The sequence below is a fragment of the Sinohyriopsis cumingii genome, chromosome 6 (assembly GCF_028554795.1).
Source record: "Sinohyriopsis cumingii isolate HCF-2022 chromosome 6, ASM2855479v2, whole genome shotgun sequence".
Classification (NCBI taxonomy): Eukaryota; Metazoa; Mollusca; class Bivalvia; order Unionida; family Unionidae; genus Sinohyriopsis; species Sinohyriopsis cumingii.
Window position 1 is genome coordinate 42,183,993 of NC_142966.1, and position 23,572 is coordinate 42,207,564.

General features: G+C 33.5%; 1 protein-coding gene and 2 long non-coding RNA genes across 3 annotated transcripts in view; 2 read left to right on the plus strand and 1 right to left on the minus strand.

Annotated features, from left to right (window-relative positions):
* LOC149796788 (uncharacterized) overlaps positions 1 to 23,572 on the plus strand; it is a 218,141-nt gene that overhangs the window by 163,960 nt on the left and 30,609 nt on the right. The window contains exons 36-39 of the mRNA XM_089960648.1: positions 3,425 to 3,565; positions 4,102 to 4,239; positions 4,786 to 4,938; positions 22,501 to 22,564. Of these exons, the coding sequence (XP_089816774.1) occupies positions 3,425 to 3,565; positions 4,102 to 4,239; positions 4,786 to 4,938; positions 22,501 to 22,564 (496 nt within the window). The remainder of the gene's footprint in view (positions 1 to 3,424; positions 3,566 to 4,101; positions 4,240 to 4,785; positions 4,939 to 22,500; positions 22,565 to 23,572) is intronic.
* Positions 4,952 to 6,314, plus strand: LOC149796789 (uncharacterized). The gene is made up of 2 exons (XR_016421733.1): positions 4,952 to 5,284; positions 5,549 to 6,314. It is a non-coding gene; the product is annotated as an uncharacterized LOC149796789 (long non-coding RNA).
* LOC149796790 (uncharacterized) lies at positions 5,805 to 7,484 on the minus strand. The gene is made up of 3 exons (XR_016421734.1): positions 6,115 to 7,484; positions 5,867 to 6,064; positions 5,805 to 5,834 (listed from the first exon to the last, which is right to left on the minus strand). It is a non-coding gene; the product is annotated as an uncharacterized LOC149796790 (long non-coding RNA).

Below are 23,572 nucleotides of genomic sequence, written 5' to 3' on the forward strand. Positions count from 1 at the left end.
CAATAAATATATAGCCAAGTCATAATTAATTTTGGAATCGGTGAATGCTCAGTGAACACTGGACAGAGGGAGAAAGCTGCATGTATGTGGTCGCCAGGCTTTAAACCACAATAATGACAGCTATCTGTAAAATAGCGTGGGTTCCAATAATATCTTAAGTGTATTTTGCTTATCCGAAACAGAACATAAATGTAAAACGGCGAAAACATCAGGTAGGTTGAGCTTATTGTCTTCAGACTGACTGTGCAGATTAAAAATTGTTTTCTTTCTTTTCACTCTTACTGTTTAATAATTTGTCGAAGTAGACTAACAACCAGTTTTCATTATCTTCGCTGTTTTGTAATGCCAACTAACCAACAGGGTGTAACAGCGGTGCATTGTACATCGGCCGAAAATGGTTTAGGCAATTGACGTCAAAATGACACTTTATAAGTTTAACATTGAAAATATCAAAGAGTAGCGTTTACAAGTGTAGTTGAGGGAAAGGATATATTTGTGTAAACACGGATCGGCAGTGGAAAATTGCTTTTGCGCAAGTCCATTCCAGTTATGTGCTCCCCTTGTCACGTGTTAAAATTTGAACAATTTGATTTTGCTGGAAGAGGTGGCTTGCCGCCGCATGCAATGAAATTTACAGACTGGAAACACTGAGATGTCTGCTCGTCCCTCAAAGGCGTAGATAGACTAACATGTCGGAATCTTGGCTAACGAAGATGGATTTTCATTGGTACAAACATGTCGTTCTCTAGAAGTGTCTTAATGTTTCACGAAGGCAAGTGCAAAGTCTAAAGGTCAGTCGGTGGCTGCGCATGTACCATGATCTACATGCCAGGTTGCGGAAAGGATGGACATACCTATGGCAACGATTGTGACATGAAATGCGGGTAAATCTTCGATAAATTCAGATAAATACGTGATCCTTGTTTTAGTCCGTATCCAAGGAAAACACACGTGTTTCCTAGTTCCCTGAATCATTTGGAGGCTCTTATTTTATGTTAATTACACACCAATGTGTAAAGATATTACACAATGTATTATCAATGGCCTCTGCTGGGTTTAACCAGGAGCACTTAAGTATGGATTTAAAAGTGAAGTTTAGAACCATGCGATCTGACTGGAAGAAATTTAAATCTATCTTTATATTAACCAATGAAAGGTCTCAAGTCTAGATTTGATATTATTACCTTTGTTATTGAGAGGGATTTTGATGTAAGGAAACGGGAAATTCTTAAGGAAACAAAAATTCATTTCTAAGAGCAGAAATAGACAATACAGTATACGGTAATTTGCAGTGCTTAGAAATGGCTCAGTTTGAACTTAACTGAGTTTATGGCTCTGTGTAATGACTGAATTTAAGAATTGAAATATACTCATATGTAATAATTGAACTAAACAATTAAAGTGTAATGTTATTGCCATGACTGAATTTCAGAAGTTAAAATGTAATGTTATTGTTATGACTGAAATTTTCAAGTTAAAGTGTAATGTTATTGTTATGACTCAGTTTCAGAAGTTATAGTGTATTCTTATTGTAATGTATGAATTCTAAGAATTAAGATATACTTGTTCATGCTATTATAAGTAAAAAAATTCACCTGTCTCTTGAAGAGGTGTCTGCATAAGAGTAATAAATATAGCAAAGAAATAAGCCGTATTTACATTTTCTGCAGTAGTAGCCACGTATATATATATATATATATATATATATATATATATATATATATATATATATATATATATATATATATATATATATATAATTTGTTCAAACCATGAGAGACTAGACTATCCCTTCAAGTGAAATGATTTTATTGATTTTAAACTCATTTTGCATAGTAATGTTACTTTGTCCTCATTGTTAATTAAATAAACACACATCAATAATAAATAACAAATGTTTTTATTGACCAAAATACAATCTTTGATATCAGTTATCTAGTTCAGTTATGATTCAATGATATAAAGTCTTTTTTCATTGCATGCAAATTGCAATTTGAAATTTTTGATACATGTTTACATGGAACATGGTGATATAAAGAATTAATATACTAGAAACAGACGGGGGGGGGGGTACGAATCTTGTTAGTACTAATTTAGGACTTATTCTTCTTTAAAACCAATAGAGGCTGGACAATTTGAAGATCGTAATTCTTGCATCTGCTTGTAGAATTATGACATTTGATTCGTCAGTTTTAAGTCAAACGTAAACGTTATCCAATCGGATTCCTCGATTCCAGAGTAAAGTTTCCAATTAGTGGTCGGTTGTGTTTGTCAATGCGAGCTAGCTCTTCGTAAAGATGGGCGATACAATCTTGTGTATATGATAATATTTACAGCAACAACTGGCATAATTATCTCAATCGTCTGTACACTCATAATGCGAAATAATAGTGTTATTAGTATGATGCAGATGAGACTGATTTCTTCTGACAATATTTTGGTAAATTTGAAAAAGGAGACCAAACAACAAAGATACAAAGAAGAAACAAGGATCGTGACGTGGATGCCTTCTGACTAATAGACAAAAGCAAGACCAAACGGCCAATATTTCAGTGCGAGTAGAATGCGTTCTGTAAAATTTCCTTAAATGTTGCTGGCAGCATATATAATGCAAACAGTTGTTGCAAAGTTAAACTTTTTTAGTTTCATCTATGTTTATTGATATAATATCATTATGCACCCAACATTGATGACTTTGATAAGAAGATGCTTTCTGATAAGGTTGGTCCTATTTCTGTTGAGCATCTTTCTGCGGCAAAGTTGTTTCAATCATCTGATATTTTTAATAATGACCGCTCCATTCAACACGTGATCGGCATCACTTGTAAACATTTGTAAACCCTTTGTACCATAGTTCTTTTTTCCACATATGGTCTGATTCTGAGGAGTGCCCTTTGCGATAAGGCAGTTGCCTTTTTTCTATTTCTAGTAACAGCAACCCTATTTGATATCAAAGCAATATCATCTATACAAATGTATCATTTTTATAATTTAAAAAATCTTAAAGTTCTTTAGACCATGATACGTTTGGTCCTTTCTGTTGAGTGGTTTCGAAATGGCAGTCATTGGTGGCGGATTTGCATAATGTTTTCTGTATAAATTTGGAAGCACTTTATCCCAGGATGCTTTGAACGAAATTTGGTCGCATTCTATAAAGCGCTTGTTGGAAAGAAGTCTCGTTTGTTTTCATTCAATGTTATCATTGAATACTTTGAATATAGACTAAACCGAACGTTCTTTCACCGTCACCAAACATCAAACGACTCATCTCTCAAGCAAATATTCGGTATACATTTTCTGCTTTATAACGCAGAGACGGCGTCGGAAAGCAAAACGTTTTCAGCCCCATTGCTGGCTAACAAAAACAGTTTCACTCTAGTAGATTTTTACATAATTTCTCACACAAAATAATGACTTTTTTCAGTGGAGTTGAGATGGCTCATGAAGGACAGTGCACGACGACGACTAGTTCTGTTGAGCATGCTTGCATCTGTACCATGGAATACAACCCCGTGTGTGGTACTGACGGCCATACCTATGGAAATGAGTGTGCTCTCAAATGCAAGTAAGATGAATACCATTTGTGGACATCTAACGAATTATATGGATTCTCTCTTTAGACGGATTCTGATATTAAATTCATAAACTTAAATCACATAGAACATGCGATTGATTTGCCCCAAAAAGCTTTCATATCGTTCTCCAGTTAATTTCTCACTGCTACAACAAAACGGATAAACCTTAACCAGTGTTGTCACAGCATGAACATACTACTAAGGCTGGTGATTCCACGATATTCGTAAATTCAAGAACAAAAGCCAACGTAAACTCTCCTCATTTAGTTGTCACTTTGAACCAAAATACACACCCGAGACAACACATGCACAAAAAGGCGGAGTGTAGCTCTTTACTCATGCAATATTCCTGCATTAATTCACATTAATACTTCGAACGAGTGCAAACGAAGACCATGTTTCTTAAAATCATAGGGGTGTCAGCGTTGACAAAGTTTGACGTACACCAGCACTTAAAATATTCTAAACAGTTGCTGTCTTATCTTAAATTATGTGTTTATATTTTAAGGTTGAACTTTATTTTCAGAGGTGTTGCATTGGCCCACATCGGAGAGTGCAAGGTTAAGAGGGCCGCTGAGAACGTCTGCATCTGTCCTTTCAACTACGAACCAATGTGCGGTAAGGATGGCAAAACCTATGGAAACACGTGCGCCATGAAATGCAGGTACGGGTTGAGTCAAAAAGATATATTCTCTTGTACTTTTGCTAGCTTAGCCTCAAAACGATAATATCAGGTTCTTGTGTGAAAAAGATCAATTTCTTATTTCTCTTTGATGGCATAATGGTAAACACATCAACATATTTTTGAACCTTAAACGAGGAAAGCTTTGTTTACAGTTTTACTAAGCATGGCCCATACTATCACTAAAGACTGAAAAAGAGAGGACAACCGTACACGTTCTTGGTGAAATGTTTAAATTTAAATTGACACCATTATGCAACTATCGCACCCGTTCAATATGATGAAAGGGATCATAACTTTGACCAAACGATCAATCACTAGCTTTTATGTAACCTGGTGAACTTCTTTGAATTGTCAAATAAAACAGTGCATCCAGGAATTAAAACAAATACGAAAAATACATATCAAAAGCAGTGATACGGAATAACATTATGTAGAACAGAATACATCAACGCAGAGAAAACTGGCTTTCTATCATTACAATTTATCCATACCTGCAACAACTATGTATGGTTGTCTCTATTTCAGTGGAGCAGAGCTTTCGCACGAGGGAGAATGTAAAGAAAGTACCACCGCTGTCAAGGAGACCGAGGACGCTCTCTGCATCTGCACAGCAATCTACCAACCTGTGTGTGGTCAAGACGGACAGACATACGGAAATATGTGCGACATGCAATGCGTGTAAGTAGTTTTAGTCAAGCCCCTTTCAACATATGGCAACATGTGCGTTGCATATACAAATATGTTCACAGTATGTATGTATGTATGTATGTATGTATGGATGCGTATGTATGTATGTATGTATGTATGTATGCATGCATGCATGGACGCATGCATGCATGCATGTATGTATGGATGGATGGATGGATGGATGCATGTATGTATGCATGTATGTAAGTTTGTGTATGTATGTATGTATAGTATAAGAACACAGGAGATGAAAATCATTCTGAGAGTTTTACACTGAACGATGATTCACATTTTAATCAACTGGCAAGCACGGAAATATGTGCGACATGCAATGCGTGTAAGTAGTTTTAGTCAATCCCCTTTCAACATATGGCATCATGCGCGTTGCATATACTAATATGTTCACAGTATGTAATGTAATGTAATGTAATGTAATGTAATGTAATGTAATGATTCACATTGGTGTGCCTTGAATCGACGATAATATCCTTATGATTCTCAGTTTTGGTTAAAATTCCTCAGGCAGTTTCGAAATGTCATTAAGCATCTCCTTAAAATTTGCAGTGGTCAAATTCAATAACAAACATTTGTATTTTTTCAGCCACGTGAAACTGGCTCACTTGGGTGAATGTGCAACAGCTACCGTTAACCCTGCCAATTGAATGGAAGGCAAGAGCAAGGATGATTTCTATTTTTCTTCGAGAAGAGTCAATTGAGGAATGAAATCGAATTCATACAACATTCAAGGCTTCACATATCTCAAGGAAATAGAAAAACTTTACACACCTCATAAATAGGATAGTAATGGTACCGACTAATAATTGCTGACAGAATTCATTTGACGCATGTAGAACCTACCTTGACATGATTCTAGTTGCATGTAGAACCTACTTTGACATGATTTAATTGCATGTACAACTTACCTTGACATGATTCTAGTTGCATCAATAATTGTGGACCTCGTTATATCCGTTAATTTTAATCGTCGTGAAGATAGACGGCTATATACACAAGTCAGGACCTTTATTTGTCGTCGTGAAGATAGACGGCTATATCCACAAGTCAGGACCTTTATTTGTCGTCGTGAAGACAGACGGCTATGTACACAAGTCAGGACCTTTATTTTTTTCGTCGTGAAGATAGACGGCTATGTACACAAATCAGGACCTTTATTTGTCGTTGTGAAGATAGACGTCTATATACACAAATCAGGAGCTTTATTTTTCGTTGTGAATTGAAGACTGAAATTGAAAATATAGATGTTTAATTGTTCTATGTATTGAATGTGACTGTTTTAAGGTTGTTATCGTTAATAATTGATGACTTGATGATTGAAATGTTTTAATATGAATAAAATGTGATTGGAAGTGCACGCTTTGATGGTTTTTGATTGGATACATAAATACTCGAAATTTATTTTTAAGACTCTTTATATTAAATAAAAATGACAGAGTATAAACTCAGCAAAACCTAAAAAAAGAGGGACTAAATTTGTCGTTCAAGCATTTCGTTGTCTCGAGAATTTACTATCGCAATTTATAGAAGACAGTACACTGGGGCTGAATAAATCGCTTATATAATGCCTAGTTACGTGAGAGAGGTTTCAGTTATCGACATAGTACTGCATATTACTTTGATTGCTAAATAATTTCAGATGTATCTGAAATCTAAATTTTGGCCCTCGTCGTTATTTCTATCCTGTTTTCACGTGCTTTGTGTTTTCCTTTGGTCCATTGAACACATATCCCTGGCTTTTACTCTCAAAAGCTGATGAGCAGGAAACGACAGTTAAAAACTCCAAAATTAATTAGGATGCATCTACTTAGAACCCTTTTGGGGGACAACCCTGTCATAATGATTTAGCCAGAAGCAAATTTGCTAAGATACTGAAGATTCCATTTAAATTTTTCCTAACTAAAGACAGAAAAATAATTTTGGACTGTGAGTTTTAGTTTCGTGCTTCAACAATGTCGAGACTAAAGATCCGAGTTTATCAAAGACCTTTTGCTCAAAACTTTACTTCAGTCTGAAAATACTGTAATTGTATTCACATTGGCCCATAAAGTTTATTGAATATAAAAGCGAATATTGGAACAAATTTGAAGAACAAAACAATTTAAAGTTCTACGATTTTGTCAATTTGAGTTTGAAACTTAAACAAACAAATCCATTCTTTGAGCTAGAATTTGATATCGGACGTGGAAAAATCTTTAAAGGTAAGTGTTTATTTGTTTAATCAAGGAACGATATCAGGCTTGCATTTATTTTTCTGATAGGGTCGACTAATATACAAAATGACGCGAATGTAATTACAGATTAGGTCAAACGTCTCCTAACGCTTTCTTAAGTCCTGTATATTTATATGACCAAGCTATGATTGCGAGGTAAATTTACGAAAAGGGGTTGGGGGTGTCTCGTGGTGTAACGTAGAGTGAGCCTAATCATCTATACTTCGATTCCGGATCAAGTTTGGTACATAAAAAAAACTTTCTTTTTCTCCGCCGTTAATTCGTTATAAACATAGCCACACAAATTTCACTTGACCTAAGGCGCAATAAAATCTTCTGGATTTTTAATCGAAAATTCTACTATATTTTAAACAAGGATAGGTATATATATATATATATATATATATATATATATATATATATATATATATATATATATATATATATATATACATGTATGTGTGTGTGTGTGTGTGTGTGTGACTTGTAAAACAAAATAATTCTTGCCCGTTGTAAGATCAGTCTGTGGAATCTTTATAGTTGCGCTTAGGTACTATTGGAGAATAATTATTATTATAATCTAAATTATACGTAGGCATCACAAACTACTCACTTTTCTCATTGATATAAGGAGCAACATGTTACTCTAGGATTATTGTGAACACATTCGCGACTATTGGTCCATCAAGACGTTCAAGACTATTGGTACATCAGGACATTCAAGACTCTTGGAATTCTTTCAGAACAGTATATATGTTTGGACATGCGATTAGATATTTAGGATTATTTGGGATTTAATTCATAAAACTGTATGTGCCTCTTAAATTTTCACATTTTAACTGAAAGAAATAAATTATTTGTTGATTTGACTAAACTTGATGCTTTCACTCCTTTATGTTACATAGTTTAGGACATAGAGTCGTAAAAACAGTGTCATGAGGTTTTACACTTTTTCCTAACCCTGTAGTGTCCTCATCATTTACGATACACAAAAGACGGTGGTATGACAGAAAAGGAAACGGGTGTAGTTCTGCAATGATACCAATAATATAAACTTTTCTATTTGCATTAAAAACATAGAGCGGAAAAAAGTAACTTTTGAGACATGATATTTTTAACCATAAATGTTGCTGCTTTAGTATCTCGAGTTTATGTTCAGATTTAAGACATTCTGGCCTTTAGTCTAAATCAGACGGATTAGTTGCTTTCCTTCTTAGCTGATGGATTTCTCCGACTAGAAACTGTATTTATTTGTGATTAAGGCACTCAACCAGGACATGCAGATCAAGTTGACCTTCTTTAATATGACTGTGTGCTGCTGAAAAAATGTATACATGTTTAGTTTATGCAATCAATGGATGCTGAACAAAGATCAATAAGAATGATCTCTCTCATATTCTTTAAAATGCAAACACAACCAATGTTTGATGACGGCAGCACTTAAAGGTACTTGAAGAATGTGTGAATAACACCCGTAAGCTTTAACAATAGAAATAAACTTTTATGTGTGGACTGTAAACCTACATCTGTGTAAACAAAACAAGAATAGGAAAGTTATTTCGTCGTGTTGATATGACACTAATTTTGTAGGAAAGGATTTTACTAGTATTTCTAACACGTTGCTAGAGACTTCTCTTCGTCATACCCAATTTAATGGCGGTCACCCTTTGATTGACAGAAAGGTGATAGGAAAGAGAGAGAGAGAGAGAGAGAGAGAGAGAGAGAGAGAGAGAGATTTCAAGCCTCCTTTACGGATGTGTCATTCCTAGCGATGTTGACATTATTTCACATTATTGGGGACACAGAGAGAAGTATGGGAGATGTACGGTATCAGTAGTAAAGGAAGATGAACTCTCATCATGACGTCTAACGGAAATTATTGAAATTGTATTAAGTCACATTCCAGATATCGAAATACATATACGTATTTATTTTACGTTTGAAATATAACAATGACATAAAAAATGATTTTGCAGTTCTCACATAGCAATCACAATCTTTACTGGAGAAATACATATTTGAATAAAAGAATAAAAAATATATTTTAATACAATTTCCTAAAAATAAATCAATCACGACAGAACTAATAATTATACGGAAAAGTGCCAATTAGGATACGCCAAATGCAAATATAATAATAATTTAGGTCATTTTTTTCAAAGTCACTTGATTAAGAAACCAGGTGATAACGACACTACTTCTCATGGCTTCTTCATACGTTTTGGGCATACATACATACATAATGTTGGAAAAATTGAAGACTTTCAATTGCAATGATCAAAAAGACGCTTTGTAATATAATGTTTATTTCATTTTGAGTGCAATAAGAAGGATGCAATTGCACTTGGAATATAGTCGAAATTACAGTACAATTTCGAAATGCGTAATCAAGCTTGAAAACCCATGACATGTGCTCATGTAATTCGGATTTACAGAACAAAGAAAGTACATTTTCAGAAATGTCAGGGTGTAAAACTGTAACTATATTTTTGACATTCTTATTACCAGCTAAAGAAGACAGATTATGCCTTGTCACTTGGATGCTATTTGTAAGGACCCAGTCTGGCGTCTATAGCTTGCCTAAATCTGAAACATTGCATCAAAAACGTTACCGCGAAATGAGCCAAAGCAGCTGTTATGTGGCAGTCCACGAAACATCCCCTTTATTTCATTCAGCTGGTTTACTTCACCCGCAGACAAATAAAATAAATCAAAAGTGATGGCGTCTGCGTCACTTGTTTGTTTACAATAGAAAGTAGTTCTTTTATTCACGTGAGTTCAATATCAATTGCACGCGAGGTCAACATCATAAAATACTGAACGATTCTGACAATGCAAAGTTAACGGAGAAAATAAATGAGCACATAATATTTATAGATTACTGCATCTGTATAGGAAAATATGACCGAGTTTTTCAAATGGAAATACTGCACGACCTTGGGAGTACAGTATATGCATCTAACAAAATGAGTTTTTTCCCACGCAAATGCAATAACCTTTTAATTATATGCTCATTGTAATATTCTACCTAAGGCTTAATTATGTAAACAAAAATGCACTACAAGAAACAAAGTGACTGAATGTATGCCGTATTACAAACAAAATATACACCGATCCGGTAGCCTAGTAGTTAAAGAGTCCGCCTCGGATGCGGGAGGTCGTGGGTTCAATCCCCTGCCGAATCATATCAAAGACTTACAAAAATGGTACTAACAGCTAACTAGCTTGGATTTCAGCATTAAGAGGTTAGTGTTAGGACAGGTCGGCTTGGTGTCAGGATAATGTGACTAGGTGGGACATCATGCTACATGACTATGGTATGATGCCCCAATGCTAGACATCACTATAAACTGTCACACTGCAGACATTGTAGAGATACTACTGAAACATTGTTAAAGCTACGTTAAAAATCCATATCGCGCACACACACACACACACACACACACACACTAAATACACAAACGCAGATTCATCATTACACAACATTTTTTTAATGCGCACATAACTCCATCCAGATAAATTTGAACTTAGTCGTGCGCTAGACATTACATTTGAAAGAATGCACAAATCAACAACTTTCCCATTCGATCTGTAAAGTGAGACCTTTGTCTACAGTTTTACTAAACATGTCCCATAACACAATAGGGACTGAAAATGCAGGACAATCATTCAACATTTTTCTGTATCTAAAATGTTTGAATTTGAATTGCTACACTGCAGTGCCTATTCCACTCTGTCAATGTCACGAACGTAATCACAAATTTGGCCACATCATCACCCGCTAGTTTCGATGTAGCCTGGTGAACTTCTTTGAAGGGTTTAATCCGATGGTGTAACAAGGAATAAATTATATAATCAAACAAGAAAATATACAAATTATTAACAATGGTACACAATAGCGTTATCAAGACCAGAATATAACATAGGTGATAAAATGATGTCTTGCCTGAATTTCGGTGGGGAAGAGCTTTCATACGAGGGAATATGCAATGAAAGTGACCCGACCGTCAAGGAAACCTATGATGCTCCCTTCATCTGCACCTTGATCTATCAACCTGTCTGTGGGCAAGACGGACTGAGTACGGACATATGTGCAGCATGGAATGCGAGTAAGTATCTGCAGTCATGTCCTTCTTTAACAGATCGGTGAAACAGGAGACCAAAACCATCGCGAGAGTCTAATCTAACCGATAAGCCACATTTCAACCAATTGGCCAGCAGATGTATATTGAACCACTATGATGGCTTTATGATATCCATTAATTTTGGTTTCAATTGCTCAAGCAGTTTCGGTATGTCATTTAGGAGCTTTATAACATTTGTAATATTGGCGGGCATATGTGATAGCAGATCAATATATTTCCTGCATGCTTGAAATTAGTGAGACGTGTTTAGCAGTTGAAATTAGTAAGCGTTGACCAGACAGATGCAATACTGAAGGACATCACGCGGTGTACGAAAACTCACAGAACGAACGAACTACGTTTGTTCAAAATAGTTATCGTAATATGTTTAGCCAGGAAGGTAAAGGACTGCAGCTTTAGTTGTTAAACCAAAGAAACAAATTGTCACATGACATATATATTTATGTTTTCATGTTTAATATAAATATTGTAATGATAAGACTGGCGCAATGCGATTGAAAAATCATTAAATAACAAACATTGCATTTTTTTTGTAACGTGAAACTGGCTCACTTGGTTGAATGTGCAACAGCTACAGTTAAACCTGTCCATTGAAAAACTAGAGCGCTGGCAGGGATGATTTCTGTTTTTCTTAAAAGAGTGTGAATTGAGAACTGAAATTGAATATATATATATATATATATATATATATATATATATATATATATATATATATATATATATATATATATATATATATATTTGAATAGTTGAATCATAGTTATATGCATTATATGTGACATATTATTGCATTAATCTTTCTTTCTATTCTATTGAATGATGATTCGATTACTTATATGATTAAATATGAATAAAAGTGTGATTGCAAGTGCACGATTTCGTGTTTTTGCTGTACACGTAAATACTCTGATCTTTACTTATAAGACAATTGATATTAAATAAAAACGACATAGTATAACTTGAGATAAATGACAATAATTCGGTCGTACAGTTTTCATTCGAGCATTTCACAGTCACAAGTTTTAGAGGTTATAATTAAAAGAGAACAGTGCAGTGGGGCTGAACAGGTCGCTAGATAATGCTACGTATTTGCTTGATAAAGGTGTGTGTTATCGACATGGTACCGTATATTATTTTTGTTACACTAAAAATTTTAGAGATACCTAAAATCTGATATTTAGTCCTCATCATTATTTCTATGGCGCTCTTCTTGTCGTTTGTTTCTTTAACAGGTTTCCTTTGATCTATTGGGACTCCCTGGTCTTTTACTCTGGAATCCAGCCGCGCACGAAATGCCAGTTAAAAATCTACAATTAGACAAGGAGCACGTCCTTGATATCCCTTTTGCAGGAAGTCGTGTTATAATTATTTAGCCAGATAGTGCTGATAGCGGGGTCTATGTTCAGATATCGATTATTACTGATGCTTATGCATCCACAAGACTTCTTTCTCTAGTTCGCAGGCCAATATTATTTATTTGAATAAAGGTTAAAGGTCATTCGTGGAGTAATAGCTTTTACAATATTTACTGTACTCATCAAAGGTCTCGAGTTCAAAGGAATCTTGTTTGTATGTTTACTTAATAGGTAGATGTCTTAACATGATATTAACTTCTCCTTTGCATAGATGCCAGGCTGGTGTGTAATATATGTATCTCATTTTCGGTTATAAATATTTGAAAATGTAACCTTATTAAATAACTTTGGGTCAAAATATGGCGAATCGAAAAAATACGCCCTCCATATAACTTTAGTCGAAATAACACTAGTATCTGTAATTTTATACCAATGAATCCGAAAATGAGAAATTCTTTCAGGATGGAACTGTTTACATTCATTTCTATCCCTCAAAAATTACGGTAACTTGACGACCAATCGAAGAAAAACTATATATGTTATATATTGGTAAAATTATATGATGAAATTCATCATAAATTCACATGTTTTCATGTGGTGAAATATGCTTTCTGCCAGTAATTAGGCGATGGATTTTTAACTTGTCATATTAAGTGCCATATGAGATCTCTATTTCCCACTACACTATGATCTCGATAACTCTATCAACGAGAAACCTAACATTCGGCACCATTCATTGGATTGTTTATACAGCCGCGAAGCCGTATCTTGCACGCGATCTGAAACACTCCAATAAACCAAAACTTTGAGCGCAATAATGTTTCTCTATGCTCTTTACATTTTCAAGGTTTAACGATGTAAAAGGTCTTTTTTTAAATATGGACAACGTATATTTTCAGAATGTTCTGGCATAGTATAGAGCCTTCTGCCTTACTTTATAAAGGTTTTGCAACCCTACATTATGTAGAAATACTAAATTCTATTTTGTTACATGCATTTATCCACTTTATCCATTCAATTGAAGATACAAAATGTTAATGACTCCTGTGCTGACAACTACTGTAAATACTGCTAACTATGAAGTAATTTAATCCGATATTTTCGTTATTTAAAGTAGTGGCATAGTTGAAAAGGCATTACACTACATGTTTGCTTTTCAATAGCAAACAATTAAACTCTTCATATTGAACAGCGGATACAAAGAATAAAAGAAAACAATACAATAAAATTCGTTCTGCAAATTATAATCACAGAAACACATGATCAAACATTCAACAGCAGAAAGACTGCTTATTAATTCAAAAACGGCGTACTGTTTAATTCTTAATATGTTGGCTCAAGAGAATCAAAACTATATAGGTATGTCTATATAATATATAGTTTACGTTTTGGAAAGAACGCAAACATCTTCTGGAGAGCAGTATTTAACCGCGTACAACGCGCGCCGAAATGCGAGTAGCCGTCGTAGTCATGCTGCTAGCTTGAAGAAAAAGAAAACGATTCTCCAGTACCCATCTCAGTTATTACAAAGTGCGAGGGCAATATTTTCATTTTCACCGCTATGCAATATAACGTGCCTTATCCACGAGCATAAACATTTCTTTTTTCCAAACACTCTGATAAACTTAAAAGAATTCCGATTGAAACAGCATCTTTTTTGTCGATGACTTAAGCGACATAAAAACGGTTACACAGTAATAATCCTGATGGTAACCTCAACCTGACAGATGTTACGGAAGATTTAATTTTCATGAGGTAATAATGTTATTTCATGATGTGTTACACGTGTTACCTATGTAAAAGTATGGTAGAAGTATATTAATTAAAAAAAAACAGTTTTCGTTCGATAAATATAAAATATCGTTATCCCAATGCGATAAATTTAATGTATAGTCATCCCAATGCGGACTTGTACATTAAATGTCATGTTTTCATCTTATTCCCAGTGCAATTTTTCACGTTGATGACGTCACATTAGGCGCGATATCTTTATTGAAGTTAAAGTACTTAAACCTCCATTTTTGCTTACAATATTCTAAAGGAAAATACAAATTTTATTGTGATTCGTCTTCTTCTTCTTATTTTTATTATTATTATTACTGTCATTATTATTATTATTATTATTATTATTATTATTATTATTATTTACGGTTAGAGCTGACGTATTTTTTCTAAATGCCTATTTTGAAATACATTTGGAAATATCCAGATCGCCACAACACGCCCCATTGGTATCGTTTTACAACTTTTTTTCTCTAGGAGTTTCAGAAAATTCTCATTCAGTGTTCTAATATACGCAATAGTTTTGACAATAACTGAATGTGAGAATAATTAGCGCCATCCAACGCAGAAGAATGAAAGGGATGTGTCAGTATGTCGCATGATGGACAATCGTGTAGATTCTATATTCATCACTACGATCCTGTTATGAAATAAGTTTGCATTGCACCAACGTGTGAAAAACTCCAATCTTGTCGGGCACATGAATATATTTACATCATACTTGCCTGTACGCCTTTCTGCTATTTTCAAAAACCTATTCTTCGTAAAATTGATAAAGACAGTCCAACAATGAAGTAATCTTTTATTTCAAGAAACAAAAGCAGCTCGAGCTGTCTTATGTAACAAAAGCGACCCAAGAAATAGAGAGATGACCTGAATGGGGATAGTATTAACGATGCCGTTAATAAATAAATGCGATGATGGCGCTGGAGGAAAGAGAATAATAAAGATTAAAATTTAAAGTTAATCATGATTAGCTTATGGAAAAGACGGAAAATGGAAAGAGACGAATAACAGCTAAATCAACTCGAAATGCGTCCCACACCAATATGCTAGATAATCACATTTCGTGATTTTATTGTAACTGAATAATGCAGTTTGATTTTATGACGTGCTTAGGAGCGTCATCAGAAGGTTGAAAAATGGGCCTAGTAAAAGTTATCGAGGATAAGTGAATAATTTTAGGAGAGCTCTCATATTATTTCCTCTATTCATATGTTGCATCGGAAGTGTCGATACAAAGTGTCAATGATTCAGATATCGTCCGACAAATGAGGTCAGGGACTTATTTCATTAAATGAAGAAAAGAAACTTGCAAAGTATGCATTAAAAAGAATATTGTATGCAAACAATTGTATGCAGTCTTGTATAAAACACGAAGATAGCGTTAAAGACTTAGTGTTTAAAATGTCAATGATAATAATTCACGTGCGACTACTTTGACGTTTTTGTGAAGGAAAAAGCACTTTAACCTAAGAACGAAGCTAATGGTTTTTCACATATAATCTTAGTCTATAAATGCTGCCATTTTTTAATTTCTTCTTTATCGCTTGTAATAACTCATTTTTTTAATAGATCTGAACATATTTGTTTCGTATTTCGGTTGTATGATTGTATTAGCACACAGTTAGACCCCCTTCCAGCAAACGCAATTCGTTAAAACGGCATTGTGTGTATAAAAACCTGTACGAGTTAGTCAACTAGCTACATACCTGTCTATTTTTTGAGCACTGAGGCCTAATTCCCTTGACACGATGATTTTTGAAAGTAACACCGGTCGAATTTCATAGACCTTTCAATTTCTGATACTACTTAACGAACAAAACAGTCATAGCTGTACACGTATAAAGGTCTTGAGTTTGAGTTGGAGATTAACATTTTATTTCGACCAATAACAAATGATCAATTTTTGAACGTATGGCATTTGAAACTCAGGTTTATACTCATGCTCGGAGTTTAATAATCTCCAGTCCTCAGAGTGACGAAATCGTATGATCGCGAAAATCGAGCTCAAACTCTTAAGTATAAGACGTGAACCATGTACAAAGTCACTCAATCTCGCTACCATTTTTGGCATGTCTATGCATAAAAGGTCATCTAGATGCATACGAATTATTCATAATTCTTACCTCAGAGTGACCCGATTGAAGATATATAAGATTAAAATTGTGGAAATTCGAGTATGAATTCACATTAATGCAATGACAATTTCGTGATAACTGGGCTAGTTTGAACGTCTTTGCCACTAATATGTACACAACATATAAAATTGCCTTCAATGTAACTTTATTTATTTTATAAACGTGTTTTTAAAGTAAACTATACGTATTTAACAGTCGCTGTATCTAATGATTGGTGGCTTTGAAATTTCCTGTTTGGCAATTTTTTATTGTTTGAAAGCTATGACTCCGAGTGTGCATACCAATTGAAGATTTTTGTCAATATAGCGCGTAGCCTAGAGAGACGGTTTAACACCTTTAGTTCCCAATAATAATGATAAATTCAATCATATTCACAAGAAAAGAATATAAAGTTTGATAGGAACAACAATAAATAGATGAAGCTGAACAAATGTGAAATATGTCCTGTTTAAAAGAACAGTTGGTACTACTACTACTACTACTAATAATAATAAAAATAATAATAATAATAATCGAAAAGATAATCTGAGAGAAAAACTTGACAATTCTGCAGCAGAAGACGCAATTTGTTTTGGCAATATACAGATGATTCTGGTATCCTGTTATTAGAGAACCATGTAGTTTATATAAACATAAAATTATTTTCCAATACTGGAAAATCTTGTTGAAATTTCGAAACTTTGATAGATATATTTCTTGATTATGATAGTTAGATTGTTTTCAGATAGAATTATATCGTCTACTATAGGAAAATCTTACTTGAATTTATGATGAGAACGGTGACTATTGGAGATGACAATGAATTTGTTTGCTTTTGTAAAACTAAATATCTCTTCTCTTTCATCTGATAGGTACATAAAACAAATTTTTTGAAGTATTAACATAATATAAACATAATGAGTTATAACTCAAGTTAGTATCGAAAGAAAGAGAATCTCAAAATTTTAATTTCAAACTTATAAAAGAAATTAACAATAACCATGAGCAAAGATTCGTCTGTGATTTAAGAAATATGATACATTATCAATTTTATAACACTAGCAAAGTCTTTTAGGATTACTGAATGTGTTACGTATATCTGATTTAATTGTATCTGATCTAATAAATATTTATTTCAATTTAATTGTTTCTTTGTCAGTTTTAATTTTTCTTTCATTGCATGCTTTTGTAATGTAAATTTATTCACTAGAGATAACACTTTTTCCAGAAAATAGTTTGACCTTGACTGTTCGTTTTAGTAAACACCAAGTGTTGGCCTAGAGCCTGACCTTGATTCAAAATTAGTTGCAACCACGTAAATAGTTCTATTTGTATTTTAAAATGTTTGGTTTTTGTTGAGGTCATGATGGAACTACTGATTTAAGATGTAAACAATTTTTTAAAATTTTAATTCTTAGATTAAAATGATTGGTTTTCGTCAGGGCCACACTGGGTGTACGTGATCTTTAACAAGTAAATAATTTCGATGAGGCTCTGGAACATCATCACGTGACCCCCTTTTGCGTCTTAGAATACGTTTTAGAATAGGATATAACCTTTGTTTTGGAGGGATATTCTCAATAGTTGTGCTTTTCCTTTACAGTGGAAGGTGTATGTTGTGCTGTTTGGAGTTATTTCAAATTATTTAGATTCAAAAGGATTAATTCTTTTTTTCTGGAAAATACGTGTGCACATGTGAAATTCTTGAACAAAGAGAGATATTATAAAACATTTATTCAGATTTCCAAAACCGGAATGATTTTTCTTATTTCTACAAGGAACTCTAGACTTCAACACTACAGGTAACAGCATACGTCACCGCCTTCCATCTTGGATTCTTCGCCAGGACTCAAACTTGAAATCAGTAGAACATTTTGTTATTAGGACTTCTAAAATTTTATTCATAGATTATTCTTGGATTAGTTTTGGATTTGATTCTTAATACCGTAAGTTCATATTTTTTTTCATTGTTACCAAATTTTTCCAGGAAAATAAATTTTTATATTTTTCAAAGCTTGTTGTTTTCCCTTTTTCTTGTGTTACTGTTTATTCGAGCCTAAACACGTAATAAATGCAACAAATGTGTCCGTGTTGGCTGTGCAAATGAATCACGGTGGATTTTCCTGGTTGATGCTCTTTGCATCATTCAGTATTCTAATATAATTAATAATTTTTACAATAACTTAATGTTAGAAAAATTAGAGCCATCCAAGACAGAAGAGTGAAAGGCATGTGTCATATGTCGCATGATTGTGATATCTTGCTATTGGACAATCAAGCAGATTCTGTATTCATCACTGTCATCCTATTATGAAATAATTTTGCATTGTACAAACGTCTGAAAAATAGTAAAATCCTGTCGGGCACGTCAGTCTATTTATATCGTACTTGCCCGTACACCATTCTGATATTTTCAGAAACCTTTTTTTATATGAAGTGGATAAAGACAGTCCAACAAGGAACTAATCTTTTCACTTGAGGAAACAAATACAAATACATCTCTAGCTGCCTTATGCAACAAAAACGACCCAATAAATACTGAGGTGACGTGGAGAAATACAGATATCGACAATGAAGTCTTTAATTAAAAAATACGATGATGGCGCTGCATGGGGAAAATAATAAAGATAAAAATTGAAAGTTAATTAGGATTTCCTTGTGGAAAAGGTGGAGAAAAGAAAGGGATGGATGGCACGTAAAGCCACTCGAAAACACTTCCCACATTAATATGCTATATCATCACATTTTGTGATTTGATTATTACGTAATAACGTATTTTGTTTTTACGTCGTGCATTGGATCGTCACCGGAAGGTTGAAAAGGGGGCCTTGTAAAAGTTATCGAGGGTAAGTGAATACTTTCAGGAGAGCTATCATGTCCTTTCTTCCGTTCATATTTCTGATCGGAAGTGTGACACCAAGTTTGAATGTTTCCGATATCGCCCGATGAATGGAAACAGAGACTTGTGTAATCATAAGAAGAAAACAAACTTGCAATTTGCTTCATGAAGTCAATATGACAGGGCAACAATGGAATGCAGTCTTATATAGAACGTGAAGATGGCGTAAAACACTACATGTTTAAAATGTTGATGACAATAAATTAAGCTTGACTACATCTAATTGGGCACTTACTTGAACTTTACGAACGTATCAAAGGCTTCTTACACATATAATTTCAGTCTAGAAAGGTTGCCATTTTTGAATTTATTCTTTCTTTGAATAACTCGTCTTTTAAAGGACAGAATGTTTTTGCACTTAGATTGTAGATACGTGTGTATTAGCACACAATGAGGCAGCCTTTAAGTAAACAAATGTAGACAAATTATCATTTATGCTGACATGAAAACTGTTGTTTGTAGTGGAATTTAATGTCCCCACAAAACTATAAAATCATCAAAGAAGCTAAATATGAACATACACAAACTATTCCATACTAAAATTATAAATCTTTACACCACAATTATTTTACTGGAGTTTGCACAAAATAATGCTATATTATTATATTAAATAAATAAATCTTTCGGCACTAATAATATCATCAGTAGAAAAACGTATACATAAACTTTATATATTGTACATATTAGGGTGGGTATAAATCGTGATCCCGATAAAAAAAAATAATACTAGATTGAGTTTACAAAGGAAACTTCATTATAAAACTACATTCTTCTTCTACATTTACAATATTTCTCAGTCCATTTATGTTTCATATTGTCCCATCTTCCTATACCATATTATCTACATGTTTCTGTTCTGAATCCATGTGAAGACTAGTAATTATCAAAATTACGCCTGATAAAATAATAATAATAATAATAATAATAATAATAATAATAATATCAATAATAATAATGATGATGATGATGATGACACTAGTAATAATGACAATAGTAATAGTAGTGGTAGTACATTAGTCCAGATGACATTCCCTTGAGTGAGAATAGGTACTGAAAGTATAGGTTAATGAAGAATCTATGGGCCCCGAAACAAAATGAATTGAAGCAGCTTTGACTATCAATTAATTTGTAAAATTATGTCACTGATACCCATAATGCATTCTTAATGATATCCTCAGTCAATACAATGCCTTAACTGATGGCATGCGCATAAATACATTGAATCATAAATTGAAAATGACTTAAAAACTTTTAACAGGACATTATTAAAACATTCTCAGTCAGTAAATTCCTGTGTAAATGGGTAGGTTCTTGTAGAAACAAATCTATATTTAAAACCGACATAAAAACTGACAAACAAACCCATGCCACTACTCTCTCTCTCTCTCTCTCTCTCTCTCTCTCTCTCTCTCTCTCTCTCTCTCGTTCTTTCTTGTTTTCTTTTTCGTATTGGCTGCTCGTTGGTCCCTAAACGTTTATAGTCGAGAACGTCCATTTTACATTTAAAAATATCGTTATTGTAACTTTGTGTTGAAATATTTTACAAGGCCCGATTCATTCTGCACTTACGTTGGTACCTTACCCTCATGCTGCCTCAATGAGTATATACACTATTTATATGCTTTTGTATAGAGAAAGAACCCAAATGAAGCGCTTTCGTCTTTAAAACTTTATTAAAAACAACATTTTAAATAAATATTCGCATTAGGGAAATTGTTTAGATAAGTTTATTTTTAAACCTTGGCTCTTTGGTAGTAGTACATATTTGAAAAATCAGCTTAAGTTGGGTCGACTGACGTCTAACAGGAAAAAAGTTTACTATTTTAAAATGTATTGTCCATTTTTCAAGCCTTTGGATTTGTTTACTCAAAATGACACTTTGTCAGGTAGTTGACCACAAATATTTGAACTGTTATTTGGCTTGGACATATGCTAGAGAATACACTCTAACAGCCTTTGATGTTACCGATGGTGTAAATTATTTCACGAGAATTACTTCAAAAGTTCTTGAAACGGGGTGGTACAGGGACGGACATTTTGTCAAATGGAAAATGTGAAATGATTTATAATTACTCAATGCGCCAACAACAAAATCTCCGTATCATTCTGATACCATGAAGGGACTACTGTATATATTCGATCCTTTCACCTCTCAAGTCAGCAAAATAGACCCCAACTGAATGACTCCGAAATGCCTTCGTATCAATTATGATGTGATACATACATTGTCCATGGCAAAAGGTTGCAAAGGAAAGGTTGTATGGAATTGGACAGACGCATCATGAAAACTAATCGTCAGAACTGTCGTACACAAGCAATATGTATAGCTCTCACATATAAATGAATATTGTAACGCGTCATTGTTCTTGAGAATATATTTGTACTGAAAACGATATAAATTACGTGTCAATCCAAGGTATAAAAGGAGGCTGTTACACAATGAGCCACCACAAAACTGCTGGAAGCTGAGAACTCACATTGTCCTATTGAGAAGAAGTATTGTGTGTAATTATTTTATTTAAAATTTACATAATATACATAATATGCTTTATACCATCATTTACAAGAAAAGGAAAAAGTTGTAACCTTTGAAAAAGCCTCATAAAGTTTATTAAAAATATGCCGAAAAAGGCGCACGTGGTGAAACCTCCATTGTGTTCAATGAAAAAGCAAAGTAATGTGTTCATTTTCCAGATTTAGAGTCCTGACTGATGTTCTAAAATTTAGGTTTTCTTATACTTGTCGTTAACTGATATTAGCCGTGTTCAAGATGTGTTTTATTTATACTTCTATATTGTAAGAAGAACAATACCTGAAGACGATAACTGAGTAAAATTTATCTTGGATTTTAGACACACAATTATATAATAATTTAGGCGGCAGACATATTGAAATGTTTGTGCTGCTAACCATTCTTCATTTCGAATGTATTGTATGCTGTTATGTTGATATTTTTATGGCTAAGCATGTAATTATATTACAGCAATCACACATAGTTTCACTAATTACGTATTTGTTTTCCAGCCGGAAATCCGCTTTGTTTGTGGACCATGGAGTATATGCCGGTGTATGGTCTGGACGGGAAGACGTATGGCAACCAGTGTGAAATGGAGTGCAAGTAATGTCAATATATAACACTAAATCTTGTCAATATCAGCATATTTATGTAATATTTCTTAATGTCGAGATTATGTGAGACACTTGTCATGTTTAATTTGATAATAATTTGGAAAAATTTACTCCTACATAAGTTCCAATAATTTTCTATAAACGATCACAAACCATTATACCTTACCTTTTGAAAGAAATAAAACCAACTGTTCACCTCATTTAGAGATCTTCTAAGAAAAATTCGGATAAAAGAATAACAGTTTTTTTATTATTTGGTACACGCAAACTGCCAACAACATGGCAGACGACAAAATGTGCCATTAAATATTTACACAGCAAACCTATCACCAATTAATAAAATATTTACGTAAGAATGAAGAAATAGCGAAATTATGTCCAACAAATTCATGAAAATATATAATTAATTGGTTATGATTAATAAATAAGCGATATTTCATTTTTAGTCGATTCCAAATACTAATGTATACAATATATTTTATATAAACAGTCACTTCAGGCAACATATGAACTCACCTTATATATAACCATTCATGGTATTCAGTGCATTTAGTCAAAGAGCAAAATGTTTCCTATAAAAATTCTACCACAGTTACATTGTACGGGGAACTCTAGAATATGCCATTACTGCAAGGAAAAGTTGATCATATTTTTGACAAATAAACACAAATGTAGGTAGAATGTTTATAATAATTCAGAATAAATCTAATGAAATCTGCAAGATACATCCTAATGTATGTTTCGAATTGTTGTGTAAAAACATGATGAAACAGGTTATTGCTTATATACTAACCTCCGTAAAACCGTTGTAATTACGAGTAAAATTAAATGAAAGTTACAGTTGGTTGTTCTTGGTAGTAAAGATTGAAGAAGAGATACAAAAAACACTTTAATTATAATTTATTAATTTATATTGCCAAGCATTTTTTTTTTCATTTAATTTAATTTGACACCATTTCTTTCATTT